Source organism: Leucoraja erinacea, chromosome 18, assembly GCF_028641065.1.
Source record: "Leucoraja erinacea ecotype New England chromosome 18, Leri_hhj_1, whole genome shotgun sequence".
In the NCBI taxonomy this organism is placed as follows: domain Eukaryota; kingdom Metazoa; phylum Chordata; class Chondrichthyes; order Rajiformes; family Rajidae; genus Leucoraja; species Leucoraja erinaceus.
Window position 1 is genome coordinate 10142643 of NC_073394.1, and position 14696 is coordinate 10157338.

At 44.3% G+C, this 14696-nt stretch overlaps 1 protein-coding gene across 1 annotated transcript; it reads right to left on the bottom strand.

Annotated features, from left to right (window-relative positions):
* Nucleotides 1–713: 713 nt before the first annotated feature.
* Nucleotides 714–14696, bottom strand: LOC129705997 (ARL14 effector protein-like; the record flags this gene model as incomplete). Its single annotated transcript, XM_055649968.1, has 3 exons — nucleotides 714–1430; nucleotides 6184–6320; nucleotides 14406–14696. Coding segments are annotated over 3 exons (657 nt in total), but the record flags the coding sequence as incomplete, so codon positions are not given.

Here is a 14696-nt window from a genome sequence, read left to right on the forward strand (position 1 = left end):
CTTCTCCAGCCCAAGAACTCAGAGCTCCACCAAATTTAGCCTCTTGTGCACCTCATTTACAGCACAAGACCACTTGGACCAACTGCTTGCATTGAACAGGAACAGACTATTCAGCCCACAATGTCTGTGCCAAACATGATGCCAAGATAGACTAACCTCATCTGCATACACATGATCTACATCCCTTCATATCCATGTGTCTATCTAAAAGCCTCTTAAATGCCAGTGTTGTATCTGCCTCCACCACTACACCTGGTAGCAGGTTCAAGTTGGCGGTTCGAGGGTTTAGCAGCTAATCATCGCTCTCTCAGAGCAAATAGCGTTGGGCTTTAACAAAAGTTCCATAATAAAGCTATTAACATGTTCCATGAAAAAACCTTTACTAAACTGAGTGCGTGTGTGCGCGCGTATGTGTATGTGCGTGCGAGTGTTTGTGGGTGTGCGTGCCTATGCGCACACACGTTCCTTTACCTGTGGACAAGGGCAATTTGACATCATTAAGTGCCAACTCACGAGACATGATTAGCTTCCAAGACATACAAGGTTGATTGATAATGTCAAATCTCCCGAGATTTGCACTTTTGAAATCTCCAACTTTCAACATGTTAATGTTCCAAGGAAATAATGTTGCAAGGTGGTAATGTTACATGGAAATAGTGCACTTTGGCAGAAACTGGAGAAAAATCAATCATTCTATCCAGAAATCAGACAAATAGCGTCCAGCAGCTTTATTATGCACCAGCACACCATGATGGAAGGAAAAAGCTTTATCGACAGCCAAGGTGGATACAACTTAGTCCTGACAATCAAAATACATTTTTTTCCCCTACTGATTTTGAATTATCCAGTAATTCAAAGTAATTTACTAAAGTTAGAATTTATTGCTTTAAAAAAAAATTGAATTCAACAATTCAAATCAGTTGTCTGAATGGAAGAGCAGATAAAGTGTAGAAAATATTTAGCACTTACAGCACACGTAACATTTAACACTGCTGATCATATATTTGAATTGTTAACATTATCATTTTAAATATGCAAGTATATCTTTTAAGCTCTGCAACAGATTTCTTTTTCCTGGAATGTACCTTGGATCACGTGTCAACCAAATGGCAACACTTTTACAAGGTCACATTTCCAATCAGAAAATGGCACATTTTTTAAGTTTATAAATAAAAGTCATCATTTGAAAATCCTCAGCATCCTAGTTCACATTCTTATTGCGAATTACTTCACCGCCTTCTACTTCAATTTGCTCGTACAACCACTTTCGATCACAGCGGCATTCAATGCCACATTTCTGGGAGTCACAGCTAGGGCACGGGTAGAAGCAGCCCAAACAATCCTCGTCCAAACAATCACACCGGTCCCGTTTGCTGACGATGAGGACACCTTGACTGTCGTAAACTTTACTTTTTATGGGCATCGTTTGCCTGCAAACACAAACATCATGTTTAGCTGCAGTAGAGATGCAGTATGGAAACAGGCTCTTCGGCCTACCGAGTTGACGCCAACCAGCGATCCACATACACTAGCACAATCCTACATAGTTGGGGCAATTCACATTTGTACCAAGCCAATTAATCTACAAACTTGTACGTCTTTGGAGTGTGGGAGGAAACCGAAGATCTTGGAGAACACCCATGCAGGTCACTGGGAGAACGTACAAACTCCGTACAGACAAACACCCATAGTCAGGATCGAACCCGGGTCTGTGGTGCTCTAAGGCAGCAACTCAATCGCTGCGCCATCATGTCTGAACATCCGTGTACACATCAGCATAGTGAGAAATAATGAGCGGCAAGTAATTGCGGATGCTGGAATCTTGAGCAAAACATAAAGTGCTGGAAGAATTGAATGGGTCAGGTAGTATTTGTGGCGGGGAAGGTATAGACAACGGTTCAGGTCAGATACATTGTAGAAAGAGGAAAAGCATCCCACCTTGAGCATTTGTGCAATCAAAGTCTGGCATCTGCCCCACGCTTCAATTTCATTTGTCCACATAAACTGTAGTTCAACCTACCATTTTGTATGAAGCAAGATATCGCTCATTCCCAAAACTACTCGAAAGTACTGACAATCTACGGCCTCTAATTTAAGCAGACTGAAACAAAATGAACAACTTCCCCAAGGATGAACATAAAACACAGGAGTATTTTCATATTCAAGTCTGGTCTGCCATTCCACGAGATATTGTCTGTTCTCAGCACTTTCCTGCCTAATCCCCACATCTCTCAGTTCTTCCACATCCAAACATGTGCTTAATTTGGCTTGGGAAATGAGTCTGAAGAAGGGTCTCGACCTGAAACGTCCCATTCCTTCTCTCCAGAGGTGCTGCCCGTCCTGCTGAGTTACTCCAGGGTTTTGTGTTTATATTAGGAAATACTCAGTCATTCAACAACTCCAGCTCTGGTTTGGAATATTTTGTTACAAAAAATTCTCAGCCCTCTGAGGAAAGAAATTCTTCATCTCAGTAACTGACCATCCTTTTACTAAGACTTTACTTGCTAATTCTAGATTCCCCACAATCATCTGTCCTGTTAAGCTCCCACAGAATCTTTTAAATTCCATTAAGATCTCTTTACATAAATTTCAGAAAAGCCCAGGGATATTTGAACCAATCATCCAAAATTTTCTCCACAAAAATTCCAGAAATCAATCATGTAAACATTTTCATCACTGTCTCCAAGGCAAACATATTCTTTAAACTGAGGTCTGGCTGTGGTCTCACCAAAGCCCTGTACAGTGTAGTAAGACTTCACTGTTCTTGTACTCCATCCCTCATACAATAAACCCCTTCACACCATTCAACTTGCACTCAAGTTGCCAAGCTTTCAACATTGGCCGCCTACATGAGGTCTGAAAAGTTTCTCATGTGAACCCAAGAGTATCTTTCAGTCAGTGGACACCCTTACTCTCCTGCTTCAGCTTCAACTTGTAGTCATTGAGTACTCTGATCATCCAGGGAACATATAATGTCGTGAAAAAGTCCACCCTTTTATTCCAATTCTAATTATCCTCAGAGATCAGGAGTCACGCACGACTCAGTGAACAGGACTCACACATAGCTTCTTGCTGCTGTCTCCACGTGTATTAACAGTCATCGTCAAATTGGTACTGCTTTTGCCAAAAGAAAACTAAATTTGGTTCCAAGATCCCCTATGGACAACTGAATACAAACAAATAGTGTGACGGGCTTTAACCCATGAGGATGGCACCCAGAGAAAACCCACGTGGTCACAGGGAGAATGTGCAAACTCCACACAGACTGCACTCATAGTCAGGATCAATGCGGGTTTCTGGCACCACAAGGCAGCTACTATACCTATGCGTAACAGTGCCGCACTGTCAATAACCATCCTATCAATCCCTCTCAGAATCTTATTTTTCCTCAGTCCATTTTTTAAATAAAGTACAGGAGTAATCTTACTCCACTTTTCGTTATAGGACAGCCTCATCAGAAACCTATCCATTGAAACACCTTGCACCTACGATAAGGCAGGTATATATCTTTGACTAGAGATATAAACTGGATTAGTGAACAACACTTTCTGGCTTGGTTGTTATGGGTCAAAATGAAGTGAACATTGTGCAAGTTAGTAGGGAATCTTGAGATGGCCAGGTGCATATGCAGCCTTTGTCCTTCCAAAGGTTGGTATCACAGATAGGAAGTACACTTCAGAGAAGTTATGGACAACTACAATCTTGAGTGGAAAGAAGTTTAATTCGAGGCAGGCCAAATGGGCCCATACCAGTGTGCACAATCCTGACACTCCAATTACACAGATTTTCCCCACTGTCTTGCAGTTTCTGCTCTCTTGGCATAAAGATCCATCAACAAGGTCTCCACAACCTTTCCGATCGCAGATTCCCGACCACAGTCACAGTGTGAAAGAAAGATATCCTCGTGTATCCCGATTCTTCTGCAAATCATCTCCATTCTTATTCACCCCTCAGCCACTAGTAACATGTTTTTATTCACCGCCACGATGCTCCATCAAAATTATTCCTTGGCCTTCAGCTCCCAGTGTCTCCACTCTGTCCGTGCTCCTGAAGTGCTTCATCCACTCTGCTAAATCTTTTCTGCACCCTCTCTCTGCCTTTGCCCACCTAAACATGCAGTGTCCTGCGTAAGGGCAGAATTCAGCAAAACGCAAATGAAACTCACACCCTGTAAGGGAAGCTGTTCTGCAGACAATGCCTACATTGTTCTGCACAACAATTGACCCAACAAGCACAAGATGAACTTTTTCTAAAGCTATATTTCTTTCATTCATGTATTCGTCAAATCCTAACTGAACCTCAAGCAGATCTCTTCTTTTGCATCTGCAGCTGGGTATCAAGATGGCATTGTGGTGTTGCATGAAATGAATTTTAAACATATTGATTTCATCTCATTGTTAGCCTCACAGTGAAGTGATTAACATGATTCCTTGAACCTGCCCTGCCATTCAATAAGTGCATGACTGATCTACATAAACTCGGCTTTCTGGTATTTTCACTGTATCTCTTGTTTCCAAAGATATATTGATCTCAATCTTGAATAAATTTCTCAACTAAGCCTGCAGGGGCCTCAAGGGAATACATTCCAAAGATACTCAACTCTTTGAAAGACAAAATGTTTCATCTCAATCCCCAGAAGTCAAGCCCTTACCTGAAACTATATTTCCCAGACAGAGGTAGCAGCCTCTACCTCATGTCCTAAAAGGATGTTACATATTTTAAACAAGATTCTTTCATTCTTCTAAAGAAAAATTCTCTTTGAATAATTTAAATGTTGGAACACATTCGGCTAACTTTATTGCTTTGACACATTGTTTCCTTCTCTATGTTCTAAATCTTAATGCATTAGAATCGCTTAATTATTTGATCTTTCCCCACACACATAGTCCACTTCCCAAGCATCCCACTCCTGTAGTTATTGCAGTAATAGATAGCAGTTATAGATAAGAGTTCTTCTTCAAAAACAACTGACTGTTTAGATGTTTATAAATATCTACATCCTGATAAATATCTATCTCCTTATCACATCATGCCAAAAAGAGGGAGCAAAGGAGTTGCAGGATGGTCAAGAAATTATGCAAAGAGACGTCGAGAAGTAGTAAGGATCAGAAGTGAACAAGAGACGTAACAAGAAGGAACTGAATGTCTCAAAGATTTACGAGAAAGAGTGCAAAACAGAAGGAATGAGCAGCGGGCCAGAGATACAAGACGAAATGCACGGCTTGCAAGGAGAAATCTTTCTGCTGATGTTGGTGAAATGACGAAGGTTTGCCCTCAGTGTGCAACGGGAACCCAACGGGTTGTGTAGTATACCTCTAAACTTTATGTACCTGTTCAAATATCTAAAATAAACACTAAGTGCTGGAGTAATGCAGCGTGTCAGGCAGCATCTCTGAAGAAAAAGGATTGGTGACAACTTGGGTCGGAACCCTTCTTCAGACGGGTTCGAATATCTAAATATCTGTAAGGAAATTAGATTTTTTTGTATCGTTCTCTACATCTTGCCTAGATAAACATTTTATAAAGCTTTGCTATAAAGCTTCTTATCATGTCTATAAATGACTACATTTCAGGACAAGGGTTCGCACTATTTTTTGCAGATGTTCTATTAATAACTTTCCCACATTAAAAGCCACCACTTTAACAACCATTAATTTACAGAGTGAGATCCAATGCATTATTTTCTTTCATCACAAGCAGGTTTAGACCAGTTCCATTGTACCTTAGTGCGCTAAAAAAAAATGCACACACACAAGTATGTTACCTGTCTGCAGTAGACAAAAGTGCTGGAGAAACTCAGCGGGTGCAACAGCATCTATGGAGCGAAGGAAATAGGCAATGTTTTGGGCCGAAACCCTTCTTCAGACTGATGTGGGGTGGGGGGGCGGGGAGAAGAAAGGAAGAGGAGGAGCCCGAGGGCTGAGGGAGAGCTGAGAAGGGGAGGAGACAGCAAGGGCTACCGGAAATGGGAGAATTCAATGTTTATGCCGCTAGGGTGCAGACTGCCCAAGCGGGATACGAGGTGCTGCTCCTCCAATTCCTGATGGTGCTCACTCTGGCCATGGAGGAGGCCCAGGACAGAGATGTCGGATTCGTAATGGGAGGGGGAGTTGAAGTACTGAGCCACCGGGAGGATCAGGTTGGTTAAGCGGACCGATGACCGATACGGACGGTTAATGTTACCTGTCTGCATTCGACTGACTCGGCTGTTTTGCTTGAAGCTTCCGTTTCTCTCTTCGACTGGTTCCTGGAGTGAACTCTGTTTTCTGACGGGCTGGATTAGCAAACTGTAATGACCTAAGTGCTTTTGTGCTTCGTACCTGAGGGAATTAAAAAGAGTCAAAGTTAAGCTGCATTTGAGTGTGGTTATGTGTAATTCTGCTTGCCCTTTTTAGGATGTGGAAGCTGCGCCGAGGGTGTAGAAGAGGTTTACCAGCGTGCTGAAGACAGACACAAAAAGCTAGCATAACCCAGCGAGTCAAGCAACATCTCTGGAGAAAAGGAAAAGGTGACATTTCGGGTCGAGATCCCCAGATCCCATTGTACTTTCCCTTTTCCCAACTTGACGCCATTCAGATAATAATTAGCCTTCCTGTTTATGCCACCAAAGTGGATAACCTCACATTTATCCACTTAAACTGCATCTGCCCACTCACCCAACCTGTCCAAGTCACCCTGCATCCTCATAGCATCCTCTTCACAGTTCACACTGCCACTCAGCTTTGTGTCATCTGCAAATTTGCTAATGTTATTTTTAATCCCTTCATCTAAATCATTAATGTATATTGTAAATAGCTGCGGTCCCAGTACTGAGCCTTGCGGTACCCCACTAGTCACTGCCTGCCATTCTGAAAGGGACCCGTTAATCCCTACGCTTTGTTTCCTGTCTGCCAACCAATTTTCTATCCATGTCAGTACACTACCCCCAATACCATGTGCTCTAATTTTTCCCACTAATCTCCTATGTGGGACCTTATCAAATGCTTTCTGAAAGTCCAGGAACACTACATCCACTGTCTCTCCCATGTTCATTTTCCTAGTTACATCCTCAAAAAATGCCAGAAGATTAGTCAAGCATGATTTCCCCTTCGTAAATCCATGCTGACTCGGACCGATCCTGTTACTGCTATCCTAAAGGTGCCGCTATTTCATCTTCTATAATTGACTCCAGCATCTTCCACACCACTGATGTCAGGCTAACTGGTCCATAATTCCCTGTTTTCTCTCCCGCCTGTTTTTAAAAAGTGGGACAACATTAGCTACACTCCAATCCACAGGGACTGATCGTGAATATATAGAACAAGGGAAAATGATCACCAATGCGTCCGTGATTTCTAGAGCCACTTAAGAAAGTACCCTGGGATGCAGACCATCAGGCTCTGGGGATTTATCAACCTTCAGTCCCATCAGTCTACCCAACACCATTTCCTGCCTAATGAGAATTTCCCTCAGTTCCCCTATCACCCTAGGTCCTCTGGCCACTAGTATATCTGGGAGATTGTTTATGACTTCCTTAGTGAAGACAGATTCAAAGTACCTGTTCAACTCGTCTGCCATTTCATTGTTCCCCATAACAAATTCACCTGTTTATGTATTCAAGGGACCAACATTGGTCTTAACTATTTTTTTCCTCTTCACATACCTAAATAAGCTTTCACTATCCTCCTTTATATTCTTGGCCAGCTTTATAAAAACATATAAAATTCTTAACGGATTAGACAGGTTAGTTGCAGGAATCCAGAACCAGGGGGAATCCAGAACCAGGGGTCACAGTTTAAGAATAAGGGGTAGTAAGCCATTTAGGACTGAGATGAGGAAAAACCTTTTCATCCAGATTTGTGAATCTGTGGAATTATCTGCCACAGAAGGCAATGGTGCCCAAATCACTGGATGTTTTCAAGAGAGAATTTGATTTAAGCTCTTCGGGTTAAAAGAATCAAGGGATATGGTGAAAAAGCAGGAACTGAGTACTGATTTTAGATGATCAGCCATGATCATATTGAATGGCAGTGCTGGCTCGAAAGGCCGAATGGCCTACTTTTTTCTATTTCACCTATTTTTCTGTTTCTAAGAGCGTTTCATTGTCATATGTACTGGCAATGGACCAATGACATTCTTACTTGCCACAGATGAAAAATATGGAATAACACACAAAGATTAATACTATAATCAATACAATAAATTATTAATCAGTAATACCAGACCGTAAAAGACTGAGCATCCCATGACCTTGTACGCCTCAATAAAGTCACCCCTCCAGAGTTTTCGCTGCGTGCTCCAGTTTCCTCCCACACTCCAAAGACAACAGGTTTGTAGGCTAACTGGCGTCGGTAAAACTTTAACTTTTCCCTAGTGTATAGACAATGCTAGTGTACGGGGATCTCTGTTCAACACGGACTCTTTGGGCTAAATGGCCTGTTTCTACAGTGCATTTCTAATGTCTAAACGCTAATTTTGTTTAATATAATGTGACAGTGGGCTAAAGGGCTTGTTCCTGTGTTACACTGTCTGTTATATTCTATTTTGATTATTTATACAGAGATAGTTTGCACCCAACCCAAGCTTGTACCAGAATAAGAGTGAGTTGTGTAAATGCTGGAAATTCCTTTCTGTCCAACACCACCCCCCATGCCCACTCATTACCCCAGCAGACACCTTGACTTTTTAAACTTAACCAACAGTGAGGAATCTTGCCAATAGCAATTAGTGGCTCCAATTGTTTGTTTTCTATGAGTGCGATTACTCATTCTTGTTGTACATGGCAGGATGAATAGTAAGAGCCACCGGTGGCCTTAAATACAAACCACTGTGCCATTACAAGGGACCACTGATCAATGTGTACTGTAGGCTTAGAAATGTGTCCTTTGTATAATTTGAAACAAAAGCCCCACAGTTATCCTAGCTCCATCCTTAATTTTAAATGGCCCATATGCTGTAACACCTTTGCCTCAAAACCAATAGTAAGCATTGAACTGTGGCCCATTGTAATTGTTTTGTGGCAAGAATGTGGTTTGAGTTGATCACAGAATCTGCTGGATGCATCCTCCACCAGTTTGGAACATGAGAGACACAGGATTTCTTGAAAGAGGTGTCACAAATAGATGGAAAAGAATTGGTCAAAAAGGCTTTCGGTACATTCCCCTTCATCAGTCAGAGTATTTAGTATAGAAGTTGGGAGGTTATGTTGCTGGGGCCACATTTGGAGTATTGTGTTCAGCTCAGGACACCATGTTATAGGAAAGATATTGTCAAGCTGGAAAGGGTGCAGAAATTATTTGTGAAGATATTGACAAGACTTGAGTGCCTGAACTATAGGGAGAGGTTGAGTGGGCTAGGATTCTATTCCTTGGAGCGCAGGAGGATGAGGGGTGATCTTATAGAGGTGTACAAAATCATGCGAGGAATAGATCGGGTAAACGCACAGAGTCTCTTGCTAAAAGAAGGGGAATCAAGAATCAGAAAACATAGGTTATGGTGATGGGAAAAAAGACTTAGTTGGAACCTAAGGGGTAACTTTTTTACAGAAAGGGTGGGTGTCTGGAACGAGCAGCAAGAGGAGGTAGTTGAGGTAGGTACTATTGCAACTTTCAGGAAACATTTGGATAGGTACATGGATAGGATATGTTTAGAGGAATATGGGCTAAACGTGTACTGGTGTAGGAACGTGTAGATGGGACATGTTGGTCGTTGTGGGCGAGTTGGACCGAATAGCTGTACGACCCTGTAACATCAATTATTACCTTGAAGAGCGGCAGAGGTCAATAGAAAATAGGTGCAAGAGTGCACAACTCCTGGATAAAGTATTGAATACACAATTACGCATAGAATGCAAGATAGAATAACTCAGCAGGTCAGGATCCTGACCAGTTGGGTTAATCCACCACTTAAGTGTTTTGCTCAAGATTCCAGCATCTGCATCTCCTCGTGTCTCCACGAATAAATGATGTTCAGTCTTCTCTTCTTCTGTCTTAATGAAACTTCAAAAGCGATTTTGTCATGTTGAGGCAGTAACTATTTCATCAGCTGGGTGGCGTGCAGGATTTACTTTTTCCCAAAATAACAGGAAATATTCTCAAACTTAATCTGCGGAAGTTGAAATCCATTGGGAGAAGCACCACGGGGGCATAGCAAAAAGGCCCAAAGCCAACCTGAGAGGTCTAATGGCTGTAAACTGCTCTTGCTTTGTTCTCGAGGACACAGGTTCTGCAAACTACCAATCTTAGATTTGTGTCCTCCGTCAAATTAACTACTTGTTCACATTAACTGGATCTAATCTTCTCCGATCCTTTTCTATGCTGAGGCCCCGCCAAATTTCACCAACTATTCTTTTCCAAGCCGTCTGAGATATTCATGTCCACTGTCCATTACTGGAAATGTTGAGAACGTCTCTACAATCATTTCCAGGCTCACTATGAAGGCGATAACGGGGTGGTAGAGTAGGGGAGCTGTTTGAGCTGCTATTTTGCAGCTCCAGAGACCCAGAGTTCAGTAGTGTTCGTGTGGGGTTTGCACATTCTCAGTGTTGGTTTCTCCCAGGTGCTCCCGTGCCCTCCCACATTCCAAAGATGTGCAGGTGGCTGGGATATTTGGAAGCTGTATGTTGCCCCTAGTATACAGGTGTGTGGTTATCAAAATGTGTAGGGAGGAACTGCAGATGCTGGTTTAAACCGAAGATAGATACAAAGTGCTGGAGCAACTCAGCGGGACATGCAGCATCTCTGGACATAAGGAATTGGTGACGTTTTGGGTCATGACCCTTCTTCAGACACTGTTCAGACTCTTCAGATGTTCTTCAGAAGTCTTCTACAGATGTGTAGTAGAACCTGGCTGGGATTGAAGGGAACGCGAGGAGAATTTACCAAAATGGGATTAGTGTAGGGCTGGTACAATGAGTGCTTGGTCAACATGAATGTTGGGCCAAAGGGCATTGTTTCTGTGCTGTATGAATCGATGATCGACGGATCATATGTATTAAGACTTTGAAAAGAGATTGTACCATCATAAAAGTTCCAACAAATCAAAGCATACCCTCTGAATTTATAAATGAGCATCCTGCTACTCCAAGTTATGCATTTCAGAGACAGTAGATACAGAGAGTATTTTGTTGAACTGCCTATTAACCCACAGAATGATGTAGTATGATATTCCTAGTTTGTGACAAATTTATCAATTTTCAGATTAGTTTTTAATTCACAGTCTGCTTACAACCAATTGCTGTACAGTTGGGCAGTTTTAGAGGCAATGGATGATTGCTGTAATTTAAATAGTTGAAAAAGTTTTAAAGACAATTCCAGGCAGGAGGATGAGGGGTGGTACATAGTTCCTTGAAAGAGGAGTCATAGGTCGATAGGGTCATCAAGAAGGGTTTTGGTACATTGGCCTTCATCAGCAGGGTATTGAGTATTGAACTTGGCTAACAGCTACACCTTTAGCTCTATAAAAAAAAGCACTGACCACAAGTTGAAATTAAATACCACCTATCTTCCCTTCTTCACCAGTAGTAAATGGCCACAATATTTTTAGTTTAGTTTAGAGATACAGCACAGAAACAGGCCTTTCGGCTCAACAAGTCTCACTGACCAGTGATCCCTGCACCATAACACTATCCTACACACTCCAGGAACAATTCACACTGAACCAAGCCAATTAGCCTACAGACCTGTACGTCTTTCGAGTGTGGGAGGAAACCGAAGTTTTCTGAAATAACCCACGTGGTCACGAGGAGATCGTACAAACTCCATAGACAGTTCCTGTAGTCAGAAACTGGCGCTGCAAGCGCTGTAAGGCAGCAACTCTACCTCTGCGCCACTGTGCCTGAATTTGGTTTCCACGTCCATCACCAAATAACTGCATTTATTCTGAGCAGTCATCTAAAGCTGAGTTGAGCAGGAATTTCTTCTCACAGAGTACGAAATATATGTTGGTTGAAATTTAGTTTATTGTCATATGTACCAAGGTTGAGTGAAAAGCTTTTGTTCGAGCCATCCACAGTGTATAAAGGGAATAACATTTATTGCAAGATAAAGTCCAATAAAGTAGCATAGTTAAAGTAAGAAAAGCTGCTGTTGGAGTAAAGGTTTAAAATAATAGAGTGATTGTAATGTGTGATTCTTCTGGGACGAGCACACAGAAAGTCGCATGGCTTGGGCACCATCTTGGGTGAGTTGTGAAGGCCAGGATTACGAGAGTTCCTTAGAGAGATAGGTAATTTGTTGAAAGATTGAGAATTGAGGGCCATGGGAACTGCTGTATGGGGTATGGGGAGATCAGACAGAATCACATTGAACAATGGGGCAGGTTTAAAGGGCCTGGTGTCTAACCCTTATTTTTTCATGTGTTCTCAGAATATAAAAATACAGCACAGGAAGAGGCCCTACAGCCACAACGTCTGTGCGGAACATGATATCATAGAAATAAAGAAACATAGAAAATAGGTGCAGGAGTAGGCCATTCAATATGATCATGGCTGATCATCCAACTCAGTATCCCGTACCTGCCTTCTCTCCATACCCCCTGATCCCATTAGCCACAAGGGCCACATCTAACTCCCTCTTAAAGATAACTCCTCTATCAAAATAAACTAATCTCAACTGCCTGTATATGATCCACAATATCTTAATCTCCAGTGAAATGTAATCCATTTTGAAATGCAGATATCCTCTTCCTTGACACAACCAACCTAGAAAAGTGTGACACATCAACACTCAATCTCCTCTGCTCCCAAGGAACATTTGCAGAACCCATCCAGTCTCTCAGGGTCTCAACCCATAATGATCATCCTTTTGACGCCACAGTTTTTAGTATAGTTTTAGAGATACAGCACGGAAAAGGCCCTTTGGCCCACAGAGTCCGCACCAACCAGCGACATTAACACTATCCTGTACACACTAGGGACAATTTACATTTATACCAAGCCAATTTACCTACACACCTGTGTAGGCAGGAACTGCAGATGCTGGTTTAAACTAAAGATAAAAAGCTGGAGTAACTCAGCGGGACAGGCAGCATCTCTGGAGAGAAGGAATGGGTGACGTTTCAAGTCGAGACCCTTCTTCAGACTAGTTAGGGATAAGTGAAACAAGAGATATAGACGATGATGTAGTGAGACAAATAACAATGAATGAAAAACATTGAGGGGTGGGCCAGCATTGCGCGGGGATGGGGGCCAGCATTGCGAGGGGTGGGGGCCAGCATTGCGAGGGGGTGGGGGCCAGCATTGCGAGGGGGTGGGGCCAGCATTGCCAGCATTGCGAGGGGGTGGGAGCCCAGCATTGCGAGCGAGGGGGTGGGGGGGCCAGCATTGCGCGGGGATGGGGGCCAGCATTGCGAGGGGATGGGAGCCAGCAGGGGGAGCGGGAGGGGGCAGCATTGCGAGGTGGTGGGGGCCAGCATTGCGAGGGGGATGGGGGCCAGCATTGCGAGGGGGATGGGGGCCAGCATTGCGAGGGGGTGGGGGCCAGCATTGCGAGGGGGTGGGGGCTAGCATTGCGAGGGGTGGGGGCCAGCATTGGGAAGCGGGATGGGGGCCAGCATTGCTACACCTTGGCAGCGAGGACGTGGTAAATGGGGGCCAGCATTGAACAGAGGGATGGGAGCCGTGCATTGTTCGAAGGGGAATGGGTGGTAAAGAAAGCATGCAGCCTTGCGAGGGGAAGTGGGGGTTAAAATTGTACAGGCATTGCGAGGGGGTGGGGGTCGCCAAATTATTGCAACAAAATAGAGAGGTACAGAGGAGATTTACTAGAATGTTGCCTGGGTTTCAGCAACTAAGTTACAGAGAAAGGTTGAACAAGTTAGGGCTTTATTCTTTGGAGCGCCAGGGACATAGCGGTCTTTAAAATGATGGGATAGACAGAGTTGGGCCAAGTTTTCCTGAGAGGGGAAGATGGGGGACCAGAATTAAGGGACAGAAGTTGCGGTAGGGGGGAACTTCTTTACGCAGAGAGTGGTGGCGGTGCATTGAGAGGGGAAGTGGTGGAGGCAGGTTCATTGGTATCATTTAAAAGGGATAGGCATATGGATGGGAAGGCCATGCATTGCGAGGGCAGGCAGGTGGGGCCAAAAATTGCGGCATGGACTGGTAGGGCCAGCATGTTTCCGTGGGTGGTCCAGACATGCGAGAGGGGGTGGGGGCCAGTATTGAGAGGGGGTGGGGTCAGCATTGCGAGGGGGTCCAGACATGCGGGGGGATGGGGGCCAGTATAGAGAGGGGATGGGGTCAGCATTGCGAGGGGATGGGGGCCAGTATTGAGAGGGGATGGGGGCCAGCCTTGGGAGGCGGGTGGGGGACGGCAGTGGCGAGCGGGCTTCCTCCTGCACGGTCCGATTCCCCCTCCCGTCTTCTCTCTCTCTCTCCCCACCCCATCCCACACCCACCACTTCCGCGTTCCCTATATCCCACTCACCAACCACCACTCTCCGGGCGCGTTTAGCGCTGTGGTGCCGGGAGCCGGGCCGCTGCCGGCACTGCCACATGCCTCTCGCGCGCCCACCCGCTCACCTGCTTCCGCGGCCTCTGCTCCCCCTTCAGTCTCCCCATCGTGGCGGCCGCGGGCGACCGTTGGGCGACGCCGCGCTCTGGCCCCGGTGGGGGCGGGACCTGCGCCGGGCAGCGCAGTCAACGCCCACGACGCCCACCAATGGCCGTGAAACAGAGCTGACAGTTGCCAACACCCATTGGCCAAATGAGCCGCCAA